We start from the raw sequence: 13,461 nt of genomic DNA, 5'->3' as shown, positions 1-13,461 counted from the left end.
ATGCTGCGGTACCTGCTGAAGACGCTGCTGCAGATGAACCTGTTCGCCGACTCGCTGGGGGCCGAGGGCTCCAACTCCTCCCGGCTCCTGCTCGGCACCAACCAAACCATCGGGCTCCCCCTCAGCAACGGTACGTGGCCCCTTGTCTCTCTGTCCCCTTGTCCCGCAGTCCCCCTGTCCCGCTGTCCTGCGGTCCCGCTGTCCCCCCGGTCCCGATGTCCTGCTGTCTCGGGATCCCGGTGTCCCAGTGTCCCGCCGTCCCCCCGTCCCACTCTCCCTGTGTCCCGGTGTCCGCCTGTACCCCTGTCACGCTGTCCTGGTGTCCCTGGGTCCCACTGTCGCCCTGTCCCCTGGTCCCGCTGTCTCCGAGTCTCCTTGTCCTGGTGCCCACCTGTCCCAGGGTCCCCCTGTCCCAGTGTCCCCGGCCCTGGTCCTGCAGCCCCGAGCTGGGGACCGACCCCCCGCGGACGGGTTCCAGGTCCCCAAATCGTCCCCATAGCCCCACAGTGGGAGCTGCCCTGTGTCCCCAGTCTGGGAGCAAGCCGGTGTCTCCAAATCAACACTGTGTCCCCGACTCTGGGACCGGCTCTGTGTCCCCAGACCCACTCCCAGAGCAGTGATCTCGTGTCCCCAGATAGTCCCCAAGACTAGCCCTGTGTCCTCAAATCGGGAGGGACACTGTCCCCAAACCAGCCCCTAGATCCCAAACCAGGATTGACCCAGTGTCTTCAAACCAACACTGTGTCCCCAAACCAACCCTGTGTCCCCAAGCCCATCCCCAGACCCTCAACCGGAACCGATCTGGTGTCCCTAAACCAGCTTCATGTCCACAAACCAGATCCCAGACCCCAAGCCAGGACAAACCTGGTGCCCCCAAATCAGCCTCAGTGTCCCTAAACTGGTCCCATGTCCCCAGACAAGCCTTGTGTCCCCAAACCAACCCCCTGACCCTGAGCTGGGAGAGAAACTGTGTCCCCAAACCAGCTGTGTGTCCTTAAACCAGCCTTGTGTCCCCAGACAAGTCCCATGTCCCCAAACCAATCCAATGTCCCTAAACCAACTCCGTGTTCCCAAGCCAGGAAGGAGCAGGGGGACAGAAGGGAACAGCCGGGGCCAACTAGGGTGGTACTGGGGGGTCTCACATGAATTTTAAGTCCTTTTTGAGCTTTTCCCCCTCTCTTTGGCTCTGACTGATCGGGGCGGGAGGGTCCCCAAACCCCCATGGGCACAGGACGGGGCCTGGCCTGACCCCCCACTTGTCCCAATTAGCCACGGGTCTCAGCTGTGGTTCCCTTGCCCCCCCGTTTCTGTCCTCCCCCCCCCCGCTGCTGCCCCATGGGGTACCCGGTACCCCGCAGCATCCCTCCCCGTCCCCATGGCAGCCGCATCCCGCCGCCATGGCAACGCATCCCGCCCGCCCAGGGCACCCCAAATCTCATCTCACCCCCCGCTTAATGCTCGAGGGGGAGGAGTGTGTGTACACACGAGTGTGCAAAGGGGACACGCACAGGCGTGGGCTCACTGTCCCAGTGACAGCAGTGACACTCGGTGACCACAGCCTGAACTGCACTGGGGACACTGGGCTGTGACAGCTGGATCGGGCCAGTTAGATTGCAGCGCTAATGAGTATTAAATTATTAATGAGTATTAATTATACCCATGCCCTAGCAGCAGGGGTTTTCCTGGAACAGCCCCACAGACCCAATATGGGGGTTTTTGTGTGTTTTTTTTCTTTTTTATTATTATTTTTTTAACTTAAAATGAAGGAGTTACCAGCTCTGCTACAGAAAATCATCACTTGCAGGTGACGGAAAAAAAATCCCCTTTTTGGGGGAATTCAGCCCCAAGTCCATTTCCCCTGTGATGCCCAGTTCGAAACTGGGTGGAAAAGGGGCATTACTGGGAGTCGAGTTCCTTTGTTCCCCTGGCCTGCGTTCGAGGTCTGGCACCACTCAGTCCTGCTGCCGCCCCACCCGCACACACCCTGTGTGTGGGGGGAACACTGGGCTGAGACCTGGTCACACTTCATCTCACCTCCTACTCATCTCACCTCTTGGTCATCTCACCTCCTGGGGGGAAAAACATTGCGCTGAGACCTGGCCGCACTTCATCTCACCTCCTGGGGGGTTGTGTCACACCAAACTGAGACATGGCCACGCTTTGTCTCCCCTCCTGGTCATCTCACCTCCTGAGTGTGGGGAATTACACCGGGCTGAGACCTGGTCACACTCCATCTCACCTCCTGGTCATCTCACCTGCTGGGGGGAAAAACATTGAGCTGATGAGACCTGGCCACGCTTCATATCACCTTCTGGTCATCTCACCTGTGGGGGGAAAAACACTGGGCTGATACCTGGCCAGACTTCATCTCACCTACTGGTGGGGGTTGATATATCAGGCTGAGACCTGGCAACACTTCATCTCACCTCCTGGTTATCTCACCTCGTGGGGGAAAAACATTAGGCTGAGACCCGGCCACACTTCAGCTCACCTCTTGGTCACCCAAGAAACCCGACAGACAATGCTCACACCCCCAAAACCCCTCATCCCCGCCTCCCTGGGCGACAGTGGGGACGTCCGCCGCTTTTTCCCCCCAGGCTCCCACCCCCAGCTGGAGGACACCCCCCCCCGCATCGTCCAGCACCCCACGGACCTCCTGGTCTCCAAGGGGGACCCGGCCACCCTGATCTGCCGGGCCGAAGGGCGCCCGGCGCCGGCCGTCGAGTGGTACCGGGACGGGGAGCGGGTGGAGACGGACCGGGAGGACCCCCGTTCACACCGCACGCTCCTCCCGGGGGGGTCCCTGTTCTTCCTGCGCACCCTCCCCGCCCGCCGCGGGAAGCCCGACGAGGGGGTCTACGTCTGCGTGGCCAGGAACTACCTGGGGGAGGCCACCAGCAGGAACGCGTCCCTGGAGGTGGCCGGTGAGTGTCCCCTGGGAGGGTCATTGCGGGTGATGCGTGTTTGGGGAGGGGGGGGTGGCTTGTGGGTTCGGTGACGGTGTTAGAGCCAAGGGTGGGGTGGGGGGTGAGGGGTGGGGGGCTGGTGCTGGGGAGTGGAAAGGAGTGAAAATGGGTGCAAATAGATTAAAAAGGTTGAAAAGAGGTGAAAACGATCGAAAAGAAATGAAAATAACCGGGAATAACTGAACATGAAAATACGTGAATCTAAGTGAAAATAGTCGGAGGCAAATGAAGAGAAGGGGAAAAGAAGTGAAAAGAAGTGAAAATAGGTGACAATAAGTGAAAATAGGTTGAAAGAAGTGAAAACAGCTGAAAATAATGGAAAAGAAAAAGAAGTGAAAAGAAATGAGAATAACTGAAAATTAAAAGAGGAATATAAGTGAAAATAGTTGAAGGTAAATGAAAAGAAGTCAAAAGAAGTGAAAATAGATGAAAATAAGTAAAAAGAAATGAAAATAATTGAAACGAAATGAAAATGAGAGGAAAGAAACGAAAATAATGGAACATATCACAGCCCAAGGGGTAGGGAAACTGAGGCAGGGCTGGGGAAACTGAGGCAGGGCTGAGGTCCCGTGTCCCCCCCAGTGCTGCGGGACGATTTCCGGCAGCCCCCGGGGGACGTGGTGGTGGCCGCGGGCGAACCCGCCGTCCTGGAGTGCGTCCCCCCCCGCGGCCACCCCGAGCCCAGCGTCTCCTGGAAGAAGGACGGCGCCCGGCTCAGCGACAAGGACAAGCGCCTGACGGTGAGGAAAGGGGGTGTTCCCCCCAAATAGGTGTTTTTTGGGGAGGTCAGAGCCCCCGCGTTGAGCCGTGCTCCCGGCAGATCCGCGGTGGGAAGCTGATGGTGACCAGTGCCCGCAAGAGTGACGCCGGCGTCTACGTCTGCGTGGCCACCAACGTGGTGGGCGAGCGGGACAGCGAGCCGGCCGAGCTGGTGGTGTTCGGTGCGTTGGGATGGGGGTGTCACTTTGGGGGTGGTTTTGGGGGGGACGCGGCATCCCGGCAGGACTGATGAGCGCCCCGCAGAGCGGCCGGCGTTTGGCAAGAGGCCGCAGAACCAGGCGGTGCTGGTGGAGGGGACGGCGGAGTTTCCCTGCGAGGCACTGGGGGACCCGCGGCCGGTGGCGCGGTGGCGCAAGGAGGAGGGGGAGATGCCACCGGGAAGGTAAGGGGAGGTGAGGGGTTGGAGGGCTGCGGTGCAGCCAGGGGCATTGCCGCATGCTGGCCTTGCATGCTCAGAGCATCATGCATCCCTGTCGCATCCTGCGTCACCGTGGCAGCGAGTATCCCCATTGCATCCTGTATCCTGCATCCCCATTGCATCCCGCATCCCTGTTGCATCACATCCCGCATCCCTGTTGCATCCGGCATCCCTATGGCAGCGAGTATCCCTGATCGCATCCCGCATCCTCACTGCATCCTGCGTCCCCATGACATCCTTCATCCCCATCACAACTTGCATCTTCATTGCATCCAGGATCCTCAGCCTCATCCTGCATCCCCATTGCATCCTGTATCCCCATCGCATCCTGCATCCACGTCACATCCCGCATCCCCATCACAACCTGCATCTTCACCGCATCCTGGATCGTTGTAGCACCCTGCGTCCCCATGGCATTGAGTATCTCCACTGCATGTTGCATCTCGCTCGCATCCTGCATCCCCCTCACATCACATTCTGCATCCCCATCACATCGCATCCCACATCCCTGTTGCAATCCAGCATCCCTATGGCAGTGAGAATCCCCAATCACATCCTGCATCCCCATTGCATCCTGCATCCCCATCACAACCTACATCTTCACCGCATCATGTATCTCTGTAGCATCCTGCATCTCCATAACATCACATCACGCATCCCTGTTGCATCCAACATCCCTATAGCAGCGAGAATCCCCATCACATCCTGCATCCTCACTGCATCCCACATCCCCGTTGCATCCTGAATCCCCATCACATCCTGCATCTTCATTGCATCCTGTATCCCTATCACATCCCGCATTCCCTTCAAATCCTGCATCCCCATCACATCCTGCATCTTCATCGCATCCTGGATCCTCAGCCACATCCTGCTTTCCCATGGCAGCAAGTATCCCCTCTCATCCTGCATCCCTATCACATCCCGCATCTTCACCACATCCCTGTAGCATCCTGTATCCTCATGGCATTGAATATCTCCACTGCATCCCCATCACATCCCGCAGCCATGTTGCATTCTGCATTCTCATGGCAGTGAGTATCCCCATCACATCCTGCATCCCCATCACATCACGTCCTGCATCATTACGGCATCTCACAACCCCTCACATCCCGCATCACTGTCATATCCCACATCCCCGTCATATCCCGCATCACCGTCACATTCTGTGTCACCATCACATCCCACATCCCTGTCATATCCCACATTCCTGTCACATTCCACATCTCCATCACATTGCATCCCACATCCCTGTTACATCCTGCAGCCCCATGACATTGGGTATCCCCGTCACATCCCACATCCCCATCGCATCACATCCCACATCCCTGTCACATTCTGTTTCCTCACCGTATCCTTCATCCCCATCACATCCTGCACCCTCACTGCATCCTCATTGTATCCCACATCCCCATCACATCGCACCTCTCATCCTTGTTGCATCGCAAATCCCCATCGCATCCCACATCCCCATCACATTCTGCATCCTCACTTCATCCCACATCCTCCTCGCATCCCGCATCCCTATTGCATTCCACAATCTCACCACATCCTGCATCCCTGTCACATCCCAAATCCTCGCATCACATCCTGCATCCTCACTGCATCCCACATCCCTGTTGTAGCACATCCCACATGGCCATCACATCCCGCAATCTCGCTGCATCCCCCATCCCCATCACATCCCGCATGTCCAGGGCATCACATCCTGCACCCCTGTCACGTCCCACACCCTCGCCACATCCCCGCGGCACCCTGCGCCCTCCCGGTGCCCCGGCACCCTGCCGGCACCGTGGCCTGGTGGGGTCCCCATGTCCCCAGGTGGGAGGTGCTGCCTGACAACACGCTGCGGATCCGGCGGCTGCAGGTGGAGGACGAGGGCACCTACACCTGCATGGCCGACAACAGCATGGGCAGGGCGGAGGCGTCTGGCACCCTCACAGTGCACGGTAAGGGAGGTCCCCGAGGGAGCACCCATGGGTGTTGGCAGAGCAGCTGGATGAGCCTTTTTCTCTCCCCGTGCCATGGCAGTGCCACCCCAGCTTGTCACCAGCCCCCGCGACCAGACCGTCAACCCCGGGCAGAGTGTGACCTTCCAGTGCCAGAGCAAGGGCAACCCGCCGCCCGCTGTCTTCTGGCAGAAGGAGGGCAGCCAGGTGTGTTCCCGGCCCTGTCCCCAGCCCTGCGTCCATCCCCGTCACTGTCCCTGTCCACATCCTCATCCTCATTCCTGTCCTCATCTTCATCATCTTCATCCTCATCCCATCCCTCATCTTCATTCTCATTCTCATCCCCATCCTCATCATCATCCTTATCTTCATCCTCATCCCATTCCCATCCTCATCCCAGCCCCATCTTCATCCTCATCCTCATTCCCGTCCTCATCCTCATCCTTATCATCCTCATCCTCATCCCCATTGTCACCATCCTCATCCTCATCCTTATCTTCATCCTCATCTTCATCTTCATCCTCATCCTCATCCTCATCCTTATCTCAGCCTCATCCTCATCCTCACCCTATCTCCCCAGACGCTGCTGTTCCCGGCCCAGCCCCCTCAGGCCACCGCCCGCGTTTCGGTGAGCCCGGCTGGTGCCATCACCATCACCGCTGTGCAGCCCAGTGACGCTGGCCACTACCTGTGCCAGGCCATCAGCGTGGCCGGCAGCGTCCTGGCCAGGGCGCACCTGCAGGTGACAGGGGGTAAGTTCCGTGCCGGCAGAGAATGGGCGCGCTCGGTGCACGAGTGACACCCAGAATTCCTGTCCTTCCCCCCACTTTTCACCGTAGCGCTGGTTGAACACCCACCACTGGCATCCCCGGGTCCCGCTAACCGCACGGTGCTGCTGGTGGGTGCCACGGTGTGGTTGCCATGCCGGGTCGGGGGTGGTGACCCCCCAGCCAGTGTGGGGTGGCTGAAGGACGGGAGCACCCTGGTGGGTGCCCAGCCCCGTGCCAGCCTGCTGGAGAACGGCACCCTGCAGATCACCGGGCTCCGGGTGAGCCGGCACCCACCCCTAGGGCACCCGTGGGGTGGCACTGCGGGATGGGTGGTCTGGGGGTTGGGATGCTCAGGGTGTGAAGGGAGATGGGTGCTCAGGAAAGTGGGTGCAACGGGTGATGGGAGCTCAGGTGGGTGGATGCTCAGGTGGGTGGGTACAAGTGGTGGTGGGTGCAAAGGGTGGTGGGTGCTCAGAGTGATGGTTGCAAGGGTGGGTGGGTGTGATGGGTGGTGGGTGCTAAAGGAGATGAGTGCTCAGGGTGGTGGATGCTCAGGGTGATGGTTACAAGGGGTGGCGAGTGCTCACAGTTGTGGGTATCATGGGAGGATGGGAGGTGGGTGTGACGGGTGGTGGGTGTCAGGGGTGGTGGGTGTGATGGGTGGTGGGTGCTCAGGTGGTGGGAGCTCAGGGTGATGGGTGCTCAGATTGGTGGATGCAACGAGTGAGTATTTGGGGTGGTGGGCGCAAAGTGTGCTGGGTGCCCAGGGTGGTGGGTGCTCAGAATGATGGGTGCTCAGGTGGTGGGTGCTCAAGTGGTGGGTGCTCAGGGTGGGGGGTGCAAGGGCTGGTGGGTGCAAAGGTTGGTGGGTGCAAAGGTTGGCAGGTGCTAAAGGAGATGGGTGCTCAGGTGGTGGGTGCAAAAGGAGGTGGGTGCTCGGGGAGGTGGGTGTGATGGGTGGTGGGTACTTGGGGTGTTGGGCACAAAGGGTGCTGGGTGCCCAGGAAAGCGGGTGCAAGGGTTGGTGGGTGCTAAAGGAGATGGGTCTTCAGGTGGTGGGTGTTCAGGGTGGTGGGTACAAGGGACGGTGCGTGCCCAGGACGGTGGGTGCTGAGGTGATGGGTTCTCAGGATGGTGAGTGTTCAGGGTGGTGGTTAAAATGGGTGACGGGTACCCAGGGTGGTGGGTGCTGAAGGTGACGGGTGCTCAGGGTGGTGGATGTTGAGGTGACAGGTGCTCAGGGTGATGGGGCAGGAGCTCTCCCCCCGCAGGTGACCGACTCTGGGCACTACGAGTGTGTGGCCACCAGCTCGGTGGGCGAGACGCGCTGGGGCGGCTCCCTGGAGGTGCAAGGTGGGTGACAGGGACATCACCACGCTGGGGACATCACTGTGCCAGGGACACCGTGGCACTGGGGACGAAGCCACCCTACATCTCCCTGCATCTCCCCACAGAGGAAGGATCCAGCCTCTCCCTGCCACCCCCCCAGCCCAGTGTCCTCCCCAGGCCACCCTCCACCCCCGTGGTCACCAACGTCACCCAGACCAGCGTCACCTTGAGCTGGCAAGGGAACGAGGACAGCAATGGCACCAATGTCACCTCCTACATCGTGGAGGCTTTTAGGTATCTCACATGTGTCTTCTCTGGCTGCAGGGGTGACATGATGTCTCAGTGACACCCCCTCATTGGTCACCCCTGTCCCTCGACAGCCAGGCGGTGGGTGGCCCATGGCAGACGGTGGCAACTGACGTGGAGGGTGACAGCCACACGGTGAGCGGCCTTGTCCCCAACACCGTCTACCTCTTCTTGGTGCGGGCGGTCAACGCTCACGGGCTCAGCGACCCCAGCGGCATCTCGGAGCCCGTGCGCACCCAAGGTGAGACCCGGTGGGGATGCTGGTGGAGGTGGCCATGGACCCACCACCCGTGCGTCTATCTCTGCTTAGGGACAATGATGGAGGTGCCAGGGCACCCATCACTCTTGGGTGCATCCCTGTTTGGTGATGTTGATGGAGGTGCCCATGGACCCAGCACCTTTGGGTACATCTCCTCTTGGTGACACCAATGGAGGTTCCCAAGGACCCACCACCCTTGGGTGCATCCCAACCCAACAGTGCCAACGGAGATGCCCATGGACCCACCACCCTTGGGTGCTTCCCTGCTTTGTGACATTGATGGAGGCTCCCAAGGACCCACCACCCTTGGGTGCATCCCCACCCAACGATGCCAACAGAAGTGCCCATGTCCCCACCCCTCTATCCTGTCTCCAGCAGCCCCCAGCCCCACGTCACTGGGGCCGGACCCCCAGGAGGTGCAGCGAGACCTGGCACGAGTGGCCGTGCACCTGCAGGAGCCCGTGGTGCTGCCGGCAGGCGCCGTCCGCCTCTCCTGGACCGTGAGTGCTGCCTCGCACTGCACCACCGCCACCGGGCACCCAGCACCGAGTGTCCCTCCACCCCATGTCCCCTCGTGTCCCCAGGTGGAGCGGCCACCACCATTCCTGCAGGGCTACCGGGTGCTGTTCCGGCGCCGTGGCGGGCGCTGGGAGGAGGCGCGGGTGGTGCCGGGGGAGCGGGGGCTCCTGCTCACCCACCTGCGCCGCGGCCAGGACTACGAGGTCAAGATCAGGCCCTTCTTCCAGCAGCTCTACGGCCCCGACAGCGCCGTGCGCACCCTGCGCACCCCCGAGGCGGGTGAGTGCAGGGACGGAGGGGACGGTGGGAGTGTCACCCGGAGGTGACACGGCACGCATGTCGCCTGGTAGCCCCCAGTGCCCCACCGCGAGCCGTCAGTGTGGCTGGGAACGGCACCAGCGTCCGCATCTCGTGGCAGCCGCCACCGCCAGCCGAGCAGAATGGTGTCATCCGCGACTACCAGGTAAGGGCGGGTGGCACGGCAGGTCCCCTCTGTCCCCCGTGTCACTGTGTCCCCATCATGTCCTCACTCCAGATCTGGTGCCTGGGCAACGAGAGCCGCTTCCACATCAACCAGAGCGTGGAAGGGACAGTCCTGGCGACGGTGCTGCGGGGTCTGGTCCCCGGTGTCCCTTACAGCGCCGAGGTCGCCGCCGCCACCAGCGCTGGTGTGGGCGCCCGCAGTGTCCCCATCCCCATTCGCATCGGTGAGTCCCTCGTCACCACAGTTGGGAGTGGCAGGGGTGAAACCACAGTGCCCTCATCTGCATCAGTGAGTCCCATGTCACTGTGTTGGGGGTGCAAGGGTGACCCCACAGTGTCCCAATCCCCATCCACATCAGTGAGTCCCTCATCACTGTGGTTGAGAGGTGGCCTTGCAGTGTCCCCATCCCTTGTCACCATGGTTGGGGGTGGCACAGTTGAGTACACAGTGTCCCCATCGGCATCCACATCGGCGAGTCCCTTGTCACCACAGCTGGGGGTGTCAGGGGTGACCCCGCGGTGTCCCCATCCACATCGCTGATCCCCTGGTCACCATGGTTGGGGGGTGGCAGGAGCGACAGGAATAGCTCGTCACCCCACGTTGCTTGCAGCCCCCCCGGCTGAGCGTGACACGGGGACAGCAGGTGGCACCAGCATGGCCGAGCGCGTGGCAGCAGTGGCGCGGCAGCCGGCCTTCATCGCCGGCGTGGGCGGCGCGTGCTGGGTCATCCTCGCCGCCTTGGCCACCTGGCTCTATGGCCGCCGCCGCAGGAAGAAGGAGCTGAGCCACTTTGCCGGTACGGGGGGCAGGTGTCACCCCTGGGACACCCCCACCCCAGCACCCAGCACCCCCCTGCACCCCCCACCTCTCCCCACAGCCTCCTTCGCGTACACGCCCGCCGGAAAGCAGATGGGCGCCGCGGGGTGCCGGCTCGGCCCCTCGCCCCCGCCTCTTTCCGCAGTCGCCTTCCCGGCATGTGGCAGCCCCAGGTAACCCCCTCTGGACCCCCAAAAGCCCCTGGAACCCCAACACCTTCCCCTATCACCCCATCACCTCTCTCCTCGCAGGCCGGCCGCTGGCGGGGGTCACCCGTGGCTGGCGGACACGTGGCGCGGTGGCGGCACGGCCAGTGCCTTGGGGACCACCGAGCGATACTACAATGGTGAGGGGGTCACTGCGGGGATTGTGGCGGTGGGTTGGGGGGGTCACAGTCAGCACTGACGGCACCAGTTGTGTTCCGCAGCTGCCGGCATCACCCGGTACATCGCCCAGATGGAGCAGTTTGGCACGGGAGCTGGCGAGGGGCCGGTGTATGGCACCGTGGAGGGGGTTGGTGAGGAGCTTCGCACCTTCCCTCGGCCCTTCTCCCAGCATGGGACCCCCTACATCGGGGGAGGACCCCAGCCCATCAATACCCCGGCCTCCCAGGTGCCCCACGGCCGAGCTGAGCATGGTAGGGATGGGTTGGGGGAACATGGGTGCTGGTGGCGCTGTCCCCTCCCTGCAACACTCCTTGCTGCAGGGGCCAATGGGAAGATGCGGGGACACGCGGTGAACCCCCCCGTGGTGACCTGGACGGAGCTGCTGCCCCCGCCACCCTCGGCCAGCGAACTCAGCCACTGCGCCCAGGAGGAGGAGGAGGAGGATGAAGAGGAAGAGGAAGATGCAGCTGGAGGGTGAGTAGGGAGGGTTGGGGGAGGGGGACACAGGGTGTGCTGGTCCCAGCGTCCACCCCATGGCCCCCACCCTGCAGGTTGGGGACAGAGGAGTGGTGCCCCGGTGAGAACGTCCCCTGTGTCACCATCGCATCTTCACCCACCTCCTCCACCGCCACGCTGACGCCGTCACCCCACACCGCCGAGGATGTCCCCCACCTGCGTGACCTCCAGAGCCCCCGCCTGCCCCGGTAGGAGAGGGACCTCGCTTAGTCCTTGTGTCATCAGGGTCTGGATGTCCCATCAGGGTCTGGGTGTCCCATCAGGGTCCAGACGTCCCATCAGAGTCTGGATAACCCGCCACAGTCCGGGTGTCCCATCACAAACCAGCCACGTTGTCACAGTGTCACCTTGCCATGCCATCATGGTCCAGCTGTGTCATTGGGCTCCAGATGTCTCATAGGGGTCTGGATGCCCCACTGGGCTTCAGATGTCCCACTATGGTCCAGATGTCCTATCACAAGCCACATTGTCACCATCCGGCCCTGCAGTGCCATCAGGTTCCAGTCATGTCATTGGGGTCTGGATGTCCCACCACTATCCAGTCATGTTGCCACCATCCTGCCCTGCTGTACCATCGTGGTCCGACCATGTCATTGGGGTCTAGATGTCCCATCAGGGTCTGGATGTCCCTGCATGACCCATCCACGAGGTTGTGTGCTGGCCATGTTGTGACAATCCAGCTGTGGCCTCATGAGCATGCTGGGACATTGCAATCCAGCTGTGCAGTCATGGCCCAGCACCCCCACCATCTGATGGTGCCATTGCAATCCAGCTGCGTCAGTGTGAGCCTGGCACACCACTGCAACACAGCTGTGTCATCAGGGGACAGCCGCACCACTGCAATCCAGCTGTGCAACGGCAATCCAGGTGTTTTGTGATCCAGCTGTATATCCATGAGGCAACTGTGCACCCACAAACCAGCTGTGCTGTGACACAGCGGAGTGACAGTGACCCAGATGTGCACACAATGCAGCTGTGCCGTGATCCAGCTGTGTCACAAAACACCCATCCATTCAAATTCCAGATGTGTTACCACTGTACAGCTCTGTAATATCGCAGCTGTGCAGCTGCCCCACTGCCACACACCAATCTGTCGCTATCCAGCTGTGTTCCAGTCACCCAGCTGTGCTTCTCTGTCCAAGCTGTGTATTTGTATACATCCAGATGTGCATGTACACACATAGCCATGCAGCTGTTATCCAGCTGTGCTTCTCCCGACCTTCTTTACCAGGCCTCCCCGCCATGACACCAGCACCCCACCACGGGCAGCCAGCACCCCCCCGAGTCCTGATGCCACCGAGGGCCACCAGCCCCGACCCCACTGCCCTGCCGGCACAGGTGAGCCATGAGGGAACATTTTGGGGGCTGTGACTGATCAATGGGGCTGACGCTGCTGTCACTGCCAGGGAAAACCCGCAGGGAGACCCCGAAAAGTCGCCTGAAAGGCAAATGCAGGAACTATCGCCGGGAAAAGCAGCCAGGAGGTGAGTGGGGGAACACGGGGGGATTCGGGGGATCTGGGGGGGTTCAACCCCGTCCCCTCTCTCGCCACAGACCTGCCGCCACCACCGCTGCCACCGCCGGGTGACACCCCCGGCCCCTCGCCAGAGCACAAGGTTGCTCATCGCCCTCCCCGTGGCGGTAAGCCGGGCTCACCGGGGTCTGAGGAGGATGTCACCGGCGAACCCCAACCTTGTCCCCTCCCCTGCAGACGAGGTTGTCCCCTACAAAGCCCCCTGCCTGCCCCGGGGACACACGTCCGGCAGCTGCTCCACCACAGGCAGCGTCTCATCCCGCGGCTCCACCAGCTCCCGCGGCCACGGCTCGGGGCGCAGCCGGACACGAGGGGACCGCGGTGAAGGGACCGGTCACCGTCACCGTCCCCCGTGTCCCTGCCCAGCACAGGAGAAGCGATGAAGCAGAGGATGTGTCGGTGGCGGGATTGGGGACAAGGGGATGGGGACAC

At 61.4% G+C, this 13,461-nt stretch overlaps 1 protein-coding gene across 1 annotated transcript; it reads left to right on the top strand.

The window, feature by feature from the left end:
- On the top strand, window positions 1-13,412 carry ROBO3 (roundabout guidance receptor 3). The gene is given in 24 exon segments (XM_071798646.1): window positions 1-130; window positions 2,598-2,924; window positions 3,549-3,706; window positions 3,787-3,907; window positions 3,990-4,128; window positions 5,983-6,110; window positions 6,193-6,317; window positions 6,691-6,862; window positions 6,950-7,158; window positions 8,152-8,233; window positions 8,335-8,503; window positions 8,590-8,766; window positions 9,160-9,274; window positions 9,359-9,572; window positions 9,644-9,756; window positions 9,829-10,000; window positions 10,388-10,573; window positions 10,655-10,939; window positions 11,021-11,153; window positions 11,277-11,453; window positions 11,531-11,683; window positions 12,214-12,362; window positions 12,727-12,833; window positions 13,050-13,412. Coding segments are annotated over 24 exon segments (4,104 nt in total).
- The last annotated feature ends 49 nt before the right edge of the window (window positions 13,413-13,461 follow it).

The sequence above is a fragment of the Patagioenas fasciata genome, chromosome 24 (genome assembly GCF_037038585.1).
Source record: "Patagioenas fasciata isolate bPatFas1 chromosome 24, bPatFas1.hap1, whole genome shotgun sequence".
Taxonomy (NCBI): Eukaryota; Metazoa; Chordata; class Aves; order Columbiformes; family Columbidae; genus Patagioenas; species Patagioenas fasciata.
This window is presented reverse-complemented; position numbering and strand designations above follow the sequence as displayed.